This window comes from Oikopleura dioica, chromosome PAR (genome assembly GCF_907165135.1).
Source record: "Oikopleura dioica chromosome PAR, OKI2018_I68_1.0, whole genome shotgun sequence".
In the NCBI taxonomy this organism is placed as follows: Eukaryota; Metazoa; Chordata; class Appendicularia; order Copelata; family Oikopleuridae; genus Oikopleura; species Oikopleura dioica.
Genome location: NC_137293.1, coordinates 6919987 through 6937234, shown reverse-complemented (window position 1 = coordinate 6937234; position 17248 = coordinate 6919987). Strand labels below are relative to the sequence as shown.

The 17248-nt window shown below is 41.2% G+C and overlaps 1 protein-coding gene across 2 annotated transcripts; it reads right to left on the bottom strand.

Annotated features, from left to right (window-relative positions):
- Positions 1–737: 737 nt before the first annotated feature.
- LOC145703716 (protein O-mannose kinase-like) lies at positions 738–17051 on the bottom strand. 2 transcript variants are annotated; one of them, XM_081781110.1, is made up of 10 exons: positions 16872–17051; positions 12399–12492; positions 12150–12277; positions 4677–4810; positions 4070–4320; positions 3468–3681; positions 3021–3149; positions 2400–2557; positions 1316–1476; positions 738–1055 (listed from the first exon to the last, which is right to left on the bottom strand). In XM_081781110.1, exons 1-9 carry the CDS (start codon positions 16904–16906, stop codon positions 1393–1395), a joined length of 1227 nt encoding a protein of 408 aa, XP_081637236.1. In that variant the 5' UTR covers positions 16907–17051; the 3' UTR covers positions 738–1055; positions 1316–1392. The 2 variants fall into 2 exon arrangements, with proteins under 2 accessions (XP_081637236.1, XP_081637237.1); XM_081781111.1 differs by having other exon boundaries at positions 738–1065; positions 1327–1476.
- Between the last annotated feature and the right edge of the window lie 197 nt (positions 17052–17248).

Here is a 17248-nt window from a genome sequence, read left to right as displayed (position 1 = left end):
AAAAAACCAAAAGCTTTCAAAAGTAAGATGAATAAGTGGCGAGTCTACAAAAAATCGACAAAATTTTGGTCAATTTTGGACCAATTAGATGCCCGATTTCGACCAGATAGCCAATCAGATTTCAGAAAAAAATCGAATTATGCGACTTATTGCGAATTTCCCTGAATATGCAAATAATTAATAAAAGAGACAGTTTTTTGTTTTTTGAATATAGGCAAGAAATTGAATAAGTTTATTCGATGAACAGTCTTATAAAAAGCAACTTTCTTTTTGCAAAAGAAGCAAGCTTTGATTCTTCGTATATAAATACTTGTTCGTATTCGTTGGTTTTTTCCTCTCGTGGATCCTATCGTTCACGAGTTTTTACTTACATACTGTAGCAATACAGAACAGATTGCCTCCAGACGTCAGTGTTTGGCACTTCATTTGGAACTTTCGTTTTGGCAAATTTTGTTTTGAATTTTTGGAAATGAAGGAAAAAAGATAAGAAAGTTTGTTTTTAGCTTGGGCTTTTTCAAGCCTCTTGCTCTAAATATTTTTAAAAGAAAAAATTTACAAGTTAAGGGTTTTCGCTTTTTGTGATTATGCACCAATCAAAAGAAGGTATGAAGGTATTTACAAGGCTCCCTTAAGGGAGGGAGCCGTTAAAAATGAGTCCTACCCGCAGAGTAGAAAACTGGGGTACTTGAAGCTTGTGGAGGTGAAAAGGGTGAAACGGATTCGGCCTTTTTCGAGAGATAGTTACAGTGTTACAAAATTTTTCTCAAAAGGGTTCAACCCTCTTTCGGGTCGTGAATGGCAAGTCTGAAATTATACTCAAAGATACGTTAAAAGGCCGATTGAAGATAAAATGGACCCATTCACGAGCAAGAGCTTTTGGCAAATATTTAAAAGGCAAAAGACCTGGATTTGGAATCCGCAAATTTCTATTTACAAAAATTACGAGCATTTCAAACTCTGTTGTGGGGCGCGTGAGCGATCGAAATTTCAAGGGTTCGGGGTTTTCAAAGTGGGGGTCTGTCTTTTTGTGTGTTTTTGACTTTCTTTTTTGGGTACTTGGGCTTTCAGTGGGGTCGAAAAGTGGTCAAATGAAGGTGAATTTCGGACCAAAATTTGGGATGGCGTCAGAAACCGACAAAAAATTCAACAAATTTTGCGTGGGCGGCTATTCGGCTGCTGATTGGCCGATTAGCCGAATCCAGCCTTCTGATTGGTTGAAAATTACCACGCAAAACTTGTCGAAATTTTTGTCGGTTCCTGAGACAAAAGACGTCCCCCAAAATTTTGGCCGAATTCTGATTCATTCAATATCGACCCGAATCCTTTTCACTGCATGAAGAACAGGCATTTGGCACGAGGAACTTTTGTTGAAGTTGAAGTTGATTCTTTCCATTACCAGCCAAGTTCCTCGATGCGCCTTGTCATCCTTTGCAATCTGCTGACGACTGTCTTCGCCGTTGGTCTATTTTCCGGCTTCTGAAGAAAAAGATGAAGAAAATCAGCAAATAAAATAGTCAAAAAAAGGAGAGAAGGCTTCTTTTCGTTTGTCAGAGAAAATAAGGGTGTCGCCACGTTAAAAAGTGTGAAAGAAAAATGTGTAAAAGTTCGTACTTTCTTTTGACCTAAATCTCAATTTGCTCATATTGTCTTGTCTGGCCGAAAATACTTTAGAAAACTAGCGAATTAGGACACGCTTTTGGCAGTCGGCTGAGTGCTCCTCTCCGCAAATACATTTCCGTCCGGGCAAACGAACACCGTGACACCACCGTAAAGCCGCAGCACCACGTACCCGATGCGGTGCCTTTTCCTTTTCCTCTTTTAGAATTATTTGCATGCGAGATTATTGCTAATCAGAATTTCGCGAGTCAGAAAAACGAGCCGAGCCATGTTCTAATTTTCAGACGGCTTATTAGGTACACATTTAACGTGATCGCTAATTTAACGAATTCGAGTCACTAAAAAAGGTGCTGAGAAAAAACTTGCTCGCCAATTATTTGATCTTTTATAAAAATGTTCTCGAAAACCTGTGTAGAAAACCTGACTGAGGATTAAAAAAGGTTCAATATAAAAGCCGCGCAGCGGCTTTCACAATAAAAGCCGCGAAGCGGCTTCGCCAAGTGATTATTTGAGTGTATTCAAAAATTCTAGCGAAGCCGCTGCGCGGCTTTTATATTGAACCTTTTTTAATCCTCAGTCAGGTTCTCTAAAATTTCAAAATTTGTTTTATTTAGTAAAAATGATCCCGTATTTGATAAGTGGTCGATTCTTTTCTTCAACGTGACTTGCGAGTTAAACGCTCTTCTCGGTCAATCCCGGGGTTAAGTGGTCATTTAGGAGATTAATTAGCGCGCCGATTGAATATGACCAGTCAGTCCGCGAGTTACACAAGCTTAGTTTACCTCTTCTAAGCAGTCTTCAAGCAGGGGCTTCAGGCGGGCAACGAGTGAGAGGACTCTTTTTCCAAGGCGGCTCTCGACGTTGATGCCAGAAGTGAGCACTTTCTCCACCAAAAATGGGATCTTCCACACGTCGGATTTTTCGTCGACAGGGGGTGACTATTTTTGGTTATCAGATGAATAAAGTTACAAAAAATTTTCAAATACAAATTTCTGGAAACCTTAGTCAGGGTATTCAAAAGCCCTAGAGAAAAGCGGTTTTTAAATCAAGCCGCGGAGCGCCTTCCTCAGAAATTCCTTTTATCAAATTGAAAACTTCTGGCGAAGCCGCTTTGCGGCTTTCTTCATAAAAGCCGCTACGCGGCTTTTCGTCAAAGTTATTTCGAACCCTGGCTCAGGATTTCCACTCAGGTTTATTAGGCTATTTGAAAAAATCAGCTTGTTTTTGGACTTTTCTTTTTCTCATTTCCGTCTCCCGGAAAAAGAAAGAGAAAAAGCCTAAAGACTGTTAACATGTTATGGCTACGGCGAGTGACATTCAAGAGATTCTAAAATTAGAGCTGGCTCACGCTGTTCACCCGAGCTAAGCACGTGCGCTAGTGTTTCACTTCTGAGAGCCTTTCTTTAGTTCGATGTTTCCGGTGTAGTCTTCCACTTTCCCTTTGAGTACAGCGCGCAACTCGGCGGGATCGATCTGCTTCGGCAACTTGCCGGGCCACGGCCAGCGTCGCTCAGGAGCTTCGAAGGAGTGATCTTGAAAAGAAGCAATTATTCATAATCGAAATTAAAAAAGGTCTTTTTTCAAAAATTTTTAAAAAATTATATTAAAAATTTTTAAAAAATTCTTTAAAAATTTATATTAAAAATTTATATTAAAAAAATTTTTTAAATTCTTTTAAAAATTTATATTAAAAATTGAAAAAAATTTTTGAAAAATTTTTACAGAATTCAAATTTTGGATTTGAAATTATTTAGACGTAACGTAAGAATTGTGATACAATAACATATTTACAACATTTCTACGAGTCGATCGTGCGGTTAGACCGCGCGTTTTCTTATATAACGACTTACCCGCTGTGGCATTAATGTTCGATCGACCAACAACGCATTGCGATTTTTGGTTTGTCTTCGAGTCACCGGCTGGCAGGTCGTCGACGTCGTTGAGGACGACTCGGAAGTCGCTGAGGACGATGAACTGGGCCAGGGCCTGGCCGACGGTGTTCATGTCGCAGTTGATGCGGCTTCCACCGGGAGATTCGTGGACGTATTCGAGCGCTTCGACAACCTGAAAATGTACTGTAAGAAAAAGAAGTGTTTAAAAAACGAGACCAAGTACGTTGGGGCAGGGCGGCGGTTGATAACGGAGAAGCTATCAGCGCTTTCCCGTAAAAAATCAAATGCGGCGCAGGTGGTTGCGGTGCCGCCACGTCCCCTTTGTTCCAGCAAGTTTTTGCCTCCATATACCGCGTGAAAATTCAAATTCAAACCCGCCACCGAGCCATACCGATTACTCCACGTGAATTTTTAGTAGGGAGGTGTGAGATCATCGAAAAAGAGGGAAAAAGAGCAACTCCTAATTTATTCTAGAGCGGATTTTTGAGCTTTTTGACGTCAAAAATTATGAATAAAAGAGGAAAATAGTGTTTCAGAGCAATTTTGATCCCGTAAATTACCTGTAGAGCAGTGTCGAAACGCTGCAAGAGCGTAAACTCTTTGTATTCTGAGCTGAGCAAGAACTGGCGGAGATCGCCGTACTGTCCGAGCTCAGTGATCATGACGGTCGTGTTTCCAGCGAGGCAGTATCCGATGAGTTGGGTAATGCGCGGATGGGGCTGCAGCATTTTCAAATTTTCGAATCCAAGACGAACGCGATTGACGATCTTTTCAGATGTTAGCTTGTCTTCGCGGGTTCGGATGAAGGCGACTAAGTGGAGGATTTTTATGATGGAGATTTAAATATTCTATTTATAAGTACAACAATGGCATTCCTTATTAATGTTCTTCAATGTAGTTATTCTTTCAAATTATATAAAACTATACTTCGAAACAATTTTATGGCTCCCTGAAAATATTTATTTGTAAAGCCATAAAAATATTTTCTGGATTTCAAAAATGCGGAATCTCCGGTATGCGCCCAAAAGCGGCGTCTTCTGACCACTAATTGCGCCTTGGCATGCGCTACATTGTGCTCATTCATAGAACTAATCCATTGCTCAGAGCATTTTTCGCATTTTTGCTTGTAACAATTGCAAAAACTTGATGTTGAGTCAATTTCTTTACCTGGCACGCCGTCAAGTGTAGCTTTGGAGAAGCTTTTTCCAAGTCCATTTCCAAGATTGGTATGCGTCACGACGATCCTTTCTTCTATGTCGTCGCAGGCCAGCCACTGATCACAGCTTTCCATTTCAGGAAGTCTAAAAAAGAAGATAAAAATGAGAGAAACATTCGTATATAAAAACACGGGCGAGGTGATTCACGCAAATCAAGTTAGCAAAGAGTTGCGCTGCCCTACATCGCTGCATGCATCCATCTGCGCATCATTGAATCACTCTGCTGCTAACCGAATGCGCAACTTTCTGCTGATTCGATTTGTAGCGCAGTCATAGATAGATTCCAAGTGCTAGAAGTTCAAGATATTCGAAGATTCAAAATTCAAGAGTTTCTATCGTTCTCATGCTTTTTCTCCAAGAAAAAGCTGTCAAATTTGTAGAAAACCTGAGTCAGGATCGGAAAATGCTTTGATGAAAAGCCGCGTAGCGGCTTTTTAAAATACGAAGCCGCGAAGCGGCTTGCCAAAGTACCATTTGAATCTATTTTCAGACTTTGGCGAAGCGGCTTCGTATTTAAAAGCCGCTACGCGGCTTTCATCAAAGCATTTTTCGATCCTGACTCAGGTTTTCTACACAGGTGTAGTGTAGAATGTACGATAATGAATTGTTGAGTTTTCGGCATCAATCATACTTTTTCTCGGTCGAAAATCGGAAGTGTAAAACGTGGCTCGAAATTACTTTCACGGCGGTATTAAAAAACGGTCTCGTGGCTTGAGTTTGAATTTAGCGGAACCGTGGCGATTGTCGCGTCGGATATGACGATCAAGCACCTCAAGCAGTTTTTAGAAGTGCGCCTCTGATCTGGCCGGGCGGCTTCAATTTGTCTTCATTAATTTTCACAAATTTTTCAACCCTTCAAGCTTTTTGGCGCAAGAAAACGCGCGCATTTGCGCAAGGACGAAGACAGATCGCAAAAGGCTTGTTTTTGTAAACTTTAGTTAGACTGTTCTGTTTCTAGCGAGAAGGGGATGAAAGGGGAGAGTGTTATATCATCGGAAAGCCGGCGTAGAATGAGATAACGTGTTTGTCCTGGCTTGATAATATTAGGGTCAAGTTACAACGTGTCCGGGCTTAGCCAGGCGTCCCTCTAAAGCGCCAGATTTGTATTTGATTCTTCGCCGGCCGAATCAACGATTCAGCTGAATTTCGCCGCGCAGCTGAGCCGAGGCGCGCCAAGCCGGATTTTAAGGGTGCAGCCCCGACTATTCCCACTTTATCCGTCTCAACACAAATAACGACCAAGAAGGAGAAGAAAACGTGCAGGACTTGTAAAAGGAACTTGTAATTGCGGAAAGTTTGTTTTAGACAGTTTAAGACATAACGCCGTGTCCGTCTTTTTAACAAGCGATTGAAGTTGATAAACTTCGAACTCAAGCAACCCTTCATTTCTCAAAGAAAAACTCATGAAAACTCATGAAAATCGTGAAAACTCATGAAAATCGTGAAAACTCATGAAAATCCCTGACCGGAGAAAATTTGTTGATTTTTCTTAATCTCGGACTAAGACGGAATAGAGAATTTTTCTATAGAGCAGCGTGTAGAGAAAGCGCGACTTATGCAAAGTAGCCAGGCGGCGAGAGTGACAGTTTCTAAATCGAGAAACCAGATTACAAAACGTAACACAGATGCGGGTCACAAAGGCCACAAACAAAGTCACTCGTTAGATAGCAGCCTGAGTTCCAACAAACGTTTCAAACAAATAAGTAGAAGGCCATTAATTTGCAAATCTAAAAAGACTCTAAAAAATAAGTCGTTTTGCCTGCTTTTTTTATCAATTTTGCGCATGATCTTTTCGCGGCTTGGCTCGGTAGATTTCGCGAAATTAGGAACCAGTGCTGGAACGGCGACGAGTTTCACATCGAGAGATGACAGCTGAGGTTTTTCGGTGAACAGAATCGCGGAAAATCAGCGCCAATAATGAGCACATAACCGTCACCCGGAAAATTTGGCATTTGCATCCTACTATTTTGATCCTACTAGGCGCGTCTTGGATTAAATGGATCTTCGATCAATTAAAAGAAAAACGGAAAACTATTTTCGATGTTGACACCCTTAATTGAATTTACCGAAAAAGCCAGGTATTTTTACTCGAATCGAAAATACACTCATTTCACATTTTTGCCACTTGTTGCAAGAAGAAAAAGAGTCGCGAAAATGGAACCTTGGAATTTGAAAATAAATCACTGCGGTAGTGATGAAAAAATTCAATTTCTAAATTCCAGCGCCGCATAAATAAAAGTGATTTGCGCGACCTTGGCCAGCGAGGGGTGGCGCGCGCTGATTTAACCTTTTTGCCCTTTTCAAGTCAGTTTTTTGATTCTTTCGCTAGAATTTTAGATTTAGGCATTTAAAGTACCAATTCATTCAAAAGACAATTCTCCTCTTCAAGTTTTTAATTGCCAGTGGGGCTATTTGTAGGCTTACCGGACTGAATTTCGACTCATTTTTCTAGCTTGATTCAGTGGTCATGTGACACAAATAAAGAAAGCCTAGAACCAGGGCTTTCATTTGAGCACCATATCGAGGGGTCTGGGTCATACCCGCAAGGCAATTTATGGGACCTGAAGTTCCGAAATGTGCACTAGAATTCTTTAGAAGAATTTTTCGATGCCGGGCCGGCCTTCTCGGAAGTCGAGAGTCAGTTATTTAGAAAGCTCAGGCTCTGAGCTTTCAGTAGAGCCCAAGAAATCTTAGTGCATGGCAATTTTTGGCCATCAGCGATCAGTTTAATTGTCAATTTACTTCCTATTTTGGCCATTTTTTGGGAGAAAGTCATCCATTTCAGTGAAATTTCACAGCAAAAACAAGACGTCAAGCGCTCGCTGAAGGCCACAAACCGCCATGCACTAAGATTTCTTGGGCTCTACTGAAAGCTCAGAGCCTGAGCTTTCTAAATAACTGACTCTCGACTTCCGAGAAGGCCGGCCCGGCATCGAAAAATTCTTCTAAAGAATTCTAGTGCCCATTTTGGAACTTCAGGTCCCATAAATTGCCTTGCGGATATGACCCAGACCCCTCGATATGGTGCTCAAATGAAAGCCCTGGTTCTAGGCTTTCTTTATTTGTGTCACATGACCAGTGAATCAAGCTAGAAAAATGAGTCGAAATTTAGTCCGGTAAGCCTAGCTATTTGGTCGTACGTAGCCGCTCTCATTTTCAAAATCCGGGCGAATCTTGCTCATCATCAATTAGCTCAACGCGTTTTTCGAGCTCCTCGTTGGCTCGTTACACCCCACCTTTAAAACATCCGCTTTTCGGTTTATTTAATTTTGCGAGTTTTTAGCGATGTGTGGATAAAAATACCGAGATCATCTAAGACTGTATGTTACGAAGAACTCGTAAATTTGAACATCTTTCTGTGTGGAACCTGTGTGGAAAACCTGAGTTTTTATTGAAGATCTTTTGGATCCTGAGTCAGGTTTTTACGAAGATAAAGTGGCGTTGTTTTGAGCTTGCTTGACATTGCAAGAATAAAATTAATGTAATTTTCATTTGCTAGAAAGCAAAAACAACAAATTCGAATTAGGAAGAAGCCGAACCTTATTACTCAACTGTAAACAAAACGCAGCTTGACAATAATCGAGTCGGCCAAGGGGTTGAACATAATACGTGGTCACTTGGCGCCGGGATAGAATTGATTTCAAATATTTATCTCGTCACCTCTCTTTCGCCGCGTTCCATTTATTCCAAAAATTTAGACGAAAAAAGGAATTCTAGTGCTCCTACTGTATCTTCAAATCTTGCTAAGTCAACTTTTTCGGGCGACTCTTTTTTTAAATGGCAATTTTGTCATGCTGGCGAATAAATCAAGTACCAGAAATTCATGTCGTGCTAAACGTGTCACCCTTTTTTTCTCTGCTCGGGGATAAGTCGGTGATAAGCAACTCTTCGTGACTTGCAATTTAAAGTTATATGTTAATGCTAGCTCGCGTGCATTTTTATGAGATTAAAAGATTGTAGCGCGATTTTTTCGCTGTTCCATTGAAAGCTTCCAGGTTTTGCGAGGTAAGTTAGATTCTGACTGGCCAGAGTTTTAAATTGATTGAATTGGCACTTGAAACGAAGCTTCGCGGCTTCGTTTTTAAAAAAGCCGCTGCGCGGCTTTTCATTTGAGATCGGTCAGACTCTGACAAGGGTTTCAGCACAGGCTTTCGAGTTCTGTAAGCTCTGGAATCTCGGCAAAAAAGGGATTTAGCGAAGACGAAACAAACACGATTATTTTTCGTCGAACAAACATCGAAAAACCTATTTACTTGCAACCAACTTTGGTCAGCTCAGAAGTTTAAATTCGCCCTGTGAAAATGTTTGGCGCAAATTCTTGTGCTGCTTCCAGCTATCTCGACGGGCTGAGCTTTTTACTTAGAGATGACCGCAGAACAGGTAGGCATGGTTGCTAATGCCGCCCAGAAGAGAGTGGATTTTCCCGGATACGGACATGCGCGCAAATTGGCTCATCTTTTCTAATCCAAAATTTATGATTTAGGATTTATGGATTTATGGATTTAGGATTTATGATTTGCTCGAATCATCATTTTTTCGGATAAAAATCAGCCTCGAGGCTCGAAAAACATTTTCGACATTTCAATTCCGGAAATTACGGAGCTCAAGAATGCCTGATCGACGATCGTTTTGCCGGTCCCAGGTTCTGTGTACTCCGATTCACGAGAATTTAGCTATCCACTGGCCATTAAAATAGCAACGCGCATTTTTGTATAGCTCTGGTGGCGACCCCTTCTCCAAAAAAAGATGAAAGAAAACGTCGAAAACGTGACTCAACATTCCAGCTCAGGTACCACTTCTCTTGCATACACGTCACTGCAAATCAACTCGAATCATGATCGATTTTAAAAATCGAGAAGCTGGAGACATGAAGCTGCTTCCGCTGAATAAAAGAACGAATCTTGCATTACAATGTCTACTTCCGATGTTGCGATGTATCAATCCATCCTCTGGAAATGTTATGCAAGTATTTTGAGGTATATATCCACGTGTAAGGAGCATAGTCAACCGGTAATTGACTGTTTCCGACTCAAATTGCCAATCAGGCCTGAAGAGAACCGCGTTTGTTTACCGATCAACAGAAAAGAAACTGACCATTCTTTCCAAATCTCAAGCTCAAGAACTCGAATTTTGAAATGCACATTCTGAGACATATCGAGACATTTCGAAACATTTTAAGACATTTCGAGAAATTTGGAGACAAAATTGCCAACTTACAAAGTTGCGGCTTTTTTGCTGCAAATTCTATTGCCTAAAATGAGATTTCCGACGTAGCGTACTTGTTGGAAGTACAAGAGCCGAGGAACCTTTCCCCCTCAATCCGCTTTTTTCCACGTTCTGGGGTGTTTTTGGGTTCTTCTCTGTCACCACAGAGACATGTGTCCTCGACTCTAGTGGCTTTTTCTTTTTCGATTTTTTCAGGATTAGGCAGTCTAAGCCTCCAACTCCTGTCAAACAACAGAGCTGAATGGAGCCTTCGTTTCGCGTTTTCAGGCGGAATCCGGAAAAGATGAAAAAGGCTGAGCTACCAAAGTACGTCCGGATATCCAAACAAACAGGACGCTCTCTATGTCTCCTGCTTGCATCGTGGCGCGGATGAAGGATGAACTTAAAATTGCCGCCTCGGACTTGAGCTACGAACAGATACGGAATCAACCACGCGATGATTTTGAATCGCTGCTAATGCCCCGCGACCGCGATCCAGGCGCACGTGGATTGTCTTTTTGAACGAAAAAAAATCGCAAGTAAAAAGGCGTCTTTCAAAACTCATTAATTTTCAGCGCGACAGAGAAAGAAAGACACATGTTTCTAATACCCCTCCTCCCTCTCTGTGAATCGCGAAAACGAGTGGCAATTATTAAAAAATGCGTGCCCATTTGTTGAAAAAGGAGATGGAGAAATTTAACCTCCAAAGCCTCGAGGTGAAGAGGGGCCGCGAGCCGACTTTTCCAGCTCATTTTCCACGATCGAAAAAGCGGATTATCCATTTCACCAGGAGTGTAGTAGTCGGAGTGCCTCCACCAAATAGCTGATTTACGGTGTTTTTTCACTCGAACTTCAAGTTGCTCCAACTTTTTCTGGAGAAAAAAAAAAACCGAGAAAACGGGCGAAAAAGAGGTCTGAATTACTCAATCCTCGATGAAGATCTAAACTTTAAATGATCTATGATCATAACTTCGCCAACTCACAAATGTCACGAGTCAAGTAATCGCACAGTAAAGTCCTTGCAGAAACAAAGTGCTGGGCGATAAACGTCGTTAAACGCACGTTCTCTATTTCCCACCCCGCTCGCCCGGAATGGCCAATAATCAAATCGGTCTGTTAACAAAGCGAAAAAGCCACTGATCGGCTGGTTTGCGACTTCAACACGATTTGATGTTTCCCCGACAAGGGTGGATTATTTAGAAGGCCAAGCCCGAGGACCAAGACGGGCGGCGGCGCAAAAAAGCCCTTTGCATTAGTAGTGGTTCAATACAATCCGCTTTATGTGTCACCGGGGCTCAACAATTTCAAAATTTGAAAAATCAAATTTGCTATCGGAACGAACAATTTAGACTCAGTACTTCGCTGCCCATAAAAATGTTAAAGACCCTTAAACGACTTCTTATCTCCAGCAGCTGATCGGCCTCTCAAGAATCCACTCTGGCGACCACGTGATAGACCCTTAGCGGTCAGCTAATGCTCTAAGCACAGGGAAAGGAATAAAAGAGACGCCCTGCTGGCAGATGGTTAACGTAAGTTCCTCGGAATTTCCTCGCTCACCCTCTCAACCGGTTAATCTGACAAAGGTCACAAACTGGTCGCACTGATTTGGATTAGACGAATTTTTGATTTAGCCTTCTTACAACAGCGGCCTTTTTCTCTTATGCATTAACCGTCATTTTCTAGGTAGGATTTGGCTTTATTGATTCAATCTAAGCTTGGCAACCTTTGTAGAAAGCCTGAGTCAGGGTCTGAAAGATCTCTAATGAAAAGCCGCGTAGCGGCTTTTAAAACGAAGCCGCGAAGCGGCTTCGCAGCATAATCATACCAATCTATCTTTAAATACTGGCGAAGCCGCTTCGCGGCTTCGTTTTTAAAAAGCCGCTACGCGGCTTTTCATCAAAGATCTTACAGACTCTGACTCAGGTTGCCGAGCAGAAGATTCAAGTTACTGAATAAGCGGATTCGCGAAAGGTAACGCCTAGATCTAAATTCAAAATTTCTGCTTCCTAAATTTGAAAATGCTCTAAATTGTGGCCCCCGCCCGAATTTGTTGCTATTTACAGGATTTGAGCTGGGACTCCACCAAAAGTGAATTCCGAAAACGGTTTCGACAAAAGAGGATTGCGGGTATAGCGACACACGCGGCCCTGCAGACTGCCAGAGGAAGTTGCCAAATTGCTGACGATTGCTGAGATCGCAGTGGAAACACAGTTGTTACCTGTAGTAGCCGAGCGGGCACTGGTTTGAGTCTTTTTCAAGACGCAGGTCGAGGGAGGAGTTGACAGCTTGGGCGACTTCTTTGTGGACCATCCTTATCTCAGGTCCCTTGTGTTCCATTTCCAGCGTCTAAAAGAGTCAGATAAGTACATGTCCATCAGTTGATAGAGCTGCTTAGAAGCTGCTAAAAAGCTGCTTTGGTACTTAAAATAAAGCATCATGATTAGATACACCCGGGAAATAAGCATACCTCTCTCCTATGAAGCTGCCTGATCGGCTGATCTGTCGAGATAAGGCTACTTTTGAACAGCGTTCCAAGAATCGCCAAATGGCCTATGAGTAGCTATCGATGGAATTTTCAATTGAAGAAAGTCGATTGAGTAAGACTAGATTTTTAGAAAACGACTCGAGAAAAAGAGTCCAGGTGGACGGTAGTTTTCTTTTACTGTTCCCAGGTAACCCGGTCCGCGTGTTAAGGCTGTCACCTTCTATTCCCCTTTGTTTAAAATCGAGACAAGCTACAGCAAAACTGGGAGGAGGGGATCAAGCGATTCTCAATTTCCGAAGGGGCGAAACTCAACCCGTTCCAGGATTAAGCGCGGCCTAAAATCGCCACTGACTGTTATTGTCGCCAACCGGATACCGTTTAGCTAAAATGCCCACGTGCTTTCCACGACTTTATTTTTCGACTTTCGATTTAGATTTTTCGATTTTCTAAATTCGAAAAATCAAATTTTCTGGCGAAAAAGAGGGAGATTGAAAAAAGAAAGGTCTGAGTAAGATTTCACTGCTAACGAGCAGTTGCCCAAATTCGAAATGTGGCCCAAGAAACGCAAGAAACAACCGCGCCGAATGCAAGTTGTAATTTTATAATTTTCGATTTCATGCGCACCAGAATTGAGTTAAGCTCGCGATCGAGCTCCTTGTTTAGATGTATTTTCTAACATTGTCAATTTTCAATTGGAGGTCACGTGGGAGGAGCCACGCGGAGCTGAGTTGAATTTTTGAATAAAAAAATTGAAAGAAACTCGACCCCACTTGGGCCACTTCTATCGACATTCCTTTTCCGCTGGAAAAGAGAAGAGAATCCAGTTGGGATTTTACGCAAGTACCGAAAGCTCCTTTGAGGTTGATTCTTTTTGAACAATGGTCGATAGTCGCCGAAATATGCTGTTCAAAACTTGACCACGTGGTTAGTTTCAGAAGCAACTCAAGTTCACTCAAAAATCGCTGAGCTGGGCTCGCAATCCTGTGTAGAAAACCTGAGTCAGGTTTTGGAAGCACTAAAATGAAAAGCCGCGTAGCGGCTTTTAACTAAGCCGCAAAGCGGCTTCGCAAGAGTTTAAACTGGATTAAATTAAGTACTTTTGCGAAGCCGCTTCGCGGCTTAGTTTATAAAAGAAGCCGCTTGCGGCTTTTATCAAAGTTCTTTTATGACCCTGACTCAGAGTTTCCACATCAAAGCAGGATTTTGATGCTGCTCAAATCAGGAAAGAAAAGTCTTATCGTTTGCACTGAAAACACTTTCTCTCCCCATCTGCGACTCAATTAGTAGTGTTACTGGCAAAATGCAAAAACAGCAAATAAAATCGTCTAATCTACGTGTCTCCCGAAACCCCTAAAGGAAGCAGACTCACTAGTGAAGCATATCGCAAAAGTTTTAGCGTTCCCAGCGCTTTGCAAAAGTTAGACGGAGTCAGGGGTCGCGTTTTTGGGAAAACAGCATCAGAGAAGTACTTATCGCTCTAAAAATTCCGCGGCGGCGCTGGCCAATATTTTTAAAAAGGAATTTAGTGAGTTGGTCTCTAAATATATTAACAAACGTTTAAAAAGAAAGGAAAAAACCTTAGTTCATGAAAAAGCTCAGTATTTTTCAGTTGAAAATGGATGAAAAAAGCCCAATGAATGTTTATCAAAAACCCTGTGTAAAAAACCTGAGTAAGGATTTGTCGTTGAAATCTAAAGCATTGAGATCGTTATTTTGGCGAAGCCGCTTCGCGGCTTCGTTTTTAAAAGCCGCTACGCTGCTTTTCAGTTCAACCCTTTCAAATCCTGTCTCAGGACCTGACTCAGGTTTTCTACACAGGTTGCTTGTTGCCGAGCTCAGTCTAAATCTCCTTCGTAACATTTTTTCATAACCCAGAAAAAATGGATTTTTAACAACACCTCCCGGAACGATTAAAACCTTGGTAACCAAAAACCCCAGCAGAAGTAGACAATCAATCACTCTCAAAAAATAACCCACATGAGTATCGTGTGGAACAAGCTCTCTTCGGAGAATACACCAGTCAAAAAATCTGACTTCAAAAAGAAAGTTACAAAATTTGAACTGCTCTCAACAACATCAAACTGATGCTCGAAAACCGCGAAATCGAAAATATCAAAAACGAAAAAACATTGATTGATTACGAATTTTGTGTGTTTTGACATAAACTGAGTTGTAAAGTGATGGTTGACTTCCGGGCACTCAGATTCAACCTGTGTAAAAAGCCTGAGTCAGAGTTTAAAAGAGCTTCGAAGAAAAGCCGCGTAGCGGCTTTTTTAAAAACGAAGCCGCGAAGCGGCTTCGCCAAAGTTTCGAGATTGACTTTAAAAAAGTCAATTTTGGCGAAGCCGCTTCGCGGCTTTTCTTTGAAGATCTTTTATACCCTGACTTAGGTCTTTACACAGGTTTTTTGGATATTTTGAACTAAAGATCTCAAAATGATTTTCGGTCATTTTAAAAGGCTCCTATTTTGAAACTGATTTTCAGCATCAAAAGAAAAAGGATGTAACACTAGAATTGCTCTACGCGGCAACAGACAAGTTATAAAACTGTGCATCTGAAAGAATAGACGAAAGTTTGTTTTTGAGCTTAACTTTTTCTTGAAGCAGCTCTTGAAAGGCGAGCTCTTTAGAACGTTGCAGTTGGCAGATGAACTCAAATTAGGTCGAGAGAGAGAGACTTTCAGTGTCGATTGTTTTTTTTACGGCTACCGTAAGAAACTGGATTTGGCGGTGGATAATTCCCCCTTGAGCCGGATAAATACGGCACTAAGAAGGTCTCACGCGGGATTATGAAATAGAGATGACTGCTCAATATTTATGGATCATCAAACTCTTCCTTGAGCAATGGCTTCCTCGCATTTTCTGACTTTTCTATATGAAAAAACTGATTCGGGATTCGCAGAGAGCCGGAAAATCGAGTAACCGGGTGGTGAATATTTCTGCTACTAGCCGGATGAGCTGAATAATCGAGTAACCAAAGCTTTACGCTTTTTTCTCAACCTCGCTTGCCGCTTGAATTCTCTCTAGAATATTTTCCTCTCCTCCAAAAAATGATGCGGAAAAGCGGGTCATGTTGGGCCGGATTTAATCACCCGCTGAGTGATACCAGTACGTGTCGCAGTTTTTGGCGATTAGAGTGGTTACCAGCTCGTAACAACCGGATAGTTTGATAAAAAAGCGAAACTGATGACTTGGAGAGGCTTTCTAATTAAGCTAGTGGAATCGCGATAAAGAAAACGCTTATGACGCCCTTATCAGAAGCTCGTTTCCGATTGTACTCCTGAGCTCCTTCTGATGTGGAAAGACAGAAATATAAGAAGAGAAAATCTACAAGAGTTTCCGACAATAACGAAGCTTTCCATCGAGCTATCTGCCACCTGATTGGTCGAAAAGAAAGAAGAGCCAATCAGAGGTCTTGATGATTCTTGATGGAAAGATTTGTTATCGAGAGAAATTGCTGTAAGGATTTTTTTCAACGATTTTTCAGAAAGAAAAAAATGATTAGAAAGTAGACATTCTAGCTTGAAATTGAAATCGATGAATAGGCAACATTGATTCTGACAAGAAGAGCAACTTGGCTTATCTGTTGAACGTGCGGTGATTTGTGACGTAGCCCGTTAATTTATGCCAGAAGTTTATCTCCGCCTCTTTTGAAATCAAAAATAAGTTGGCGAGAAAATAGGTCTCCACGTTTCTCCTTGTTCAAATGGTGCAACAAGAGAAACTTTTAATCCAAAACTGAGCTTCTTATGTCGCTCCCGCCACTCGATCTCTTTAGCTCAGCCAGCTGGATCTTCTTCCCGAATCAGATTCATTTTGAAATTCCAAAATATTCTTTAGGAAAATTATTCTACTACCGTTTTCAACTAAAAAAGAAATTTTTAATCTTGGAAAAAACGTAAAAATTTTACAAAAATACGAAAATTTTGACCAAAATTTTGGTCAAATTTTTTACCAATCAGATGTCTCCATGGGGCTTTTAGGCTAATCAGACTTCATAATTGTCTTTGTAATTTAATTTAATTTTCGATAATTCCTTATTTTGAACTTTTATTTTTCAAAAAACGAAGAAAAATTTAAGAAGGGGAAGAGATTTTCGTCAGCAACTCATCATGGTAAAATAAGACGGACGCATATCGATAGTGGAAATTCATCATCGTTGGCGAGCGGAAGTAGCGTAACGAAAAAAACGATAGAAGGAAGGCAATTTTTGAAGAAAAATCGTAACGCTTTGGAGGATTGATCGATTAGGAAGACTTTTTCTAATGATTTTTTAACCAAAAATTAAATCAAAAATAGTTTTTCGAAATAATAAAAAATAACAGAAATATTTATTTTTTGTCCCTTTTTAATAATCTTTCTGATGAAAACTTCGCCCAAATTTTCTCGAAAAATCTTCTTTCTCAAATTTTTTCTCTTGACAAAAATCATAAAAAATTATTGAAAATTCCGTGACAAAAGCCAAGTAGCATAATTGCTAATCTTGTCCATGGTGAAAGCTTCTATTCTTTTCTAAATCTTCGTTTTTCAGCCGTCGTAGTTTCGTTTTTATCTCTAGTGTTTCAAGAAAAAAAGGAAGAAAACGAGTTTAATAGATTCGGCACCAAAAATAGATTCTTGCTCTTGGGTTATTGTCAGCGCCGTGTCGAAGGGAGCAAAAGATCGCCGCGGGCGATTTTCCATTCGCGAGCGCTCATGATTCTCGCCCCGCTCGCGCCAAGCTCCGCAGCGCCGCCCTCGCCACGTTCGAGCGCAAACGGCTCCGAAGCGACACCTCTGTGAAAGTTGACCTTTTCATCGAACTTGGTGGATCATCAGAGCCTCCTTTCCTCG

What these genes read in the sequence shown, in the direction of transcription:
- LOC145703716 (XM_081781110.1), bottom strand. Translation starts at nt 16,906, where the DNA reads ATGGACAAGATTAGCAATTATGCTACTTGGCTTTT. An exon ending in AATTATGCTACTTGGCTTTT is followed by an intron (nt 12,493 to 16,871) that starts GTCACGGAATTT and finishes ATTCCATCGATA; the next exon opens with GCTACTCATAGGCCATTTGG. An exon ending in CACCGGAAACATCGAACTAA is followed by an intron (nt 2,558 to 3,020) that starts AGAAAGGCTCTC and finishes ATAACCAAAAAT; the next exon opens with AGTCACCCCCTGTCGACGAA.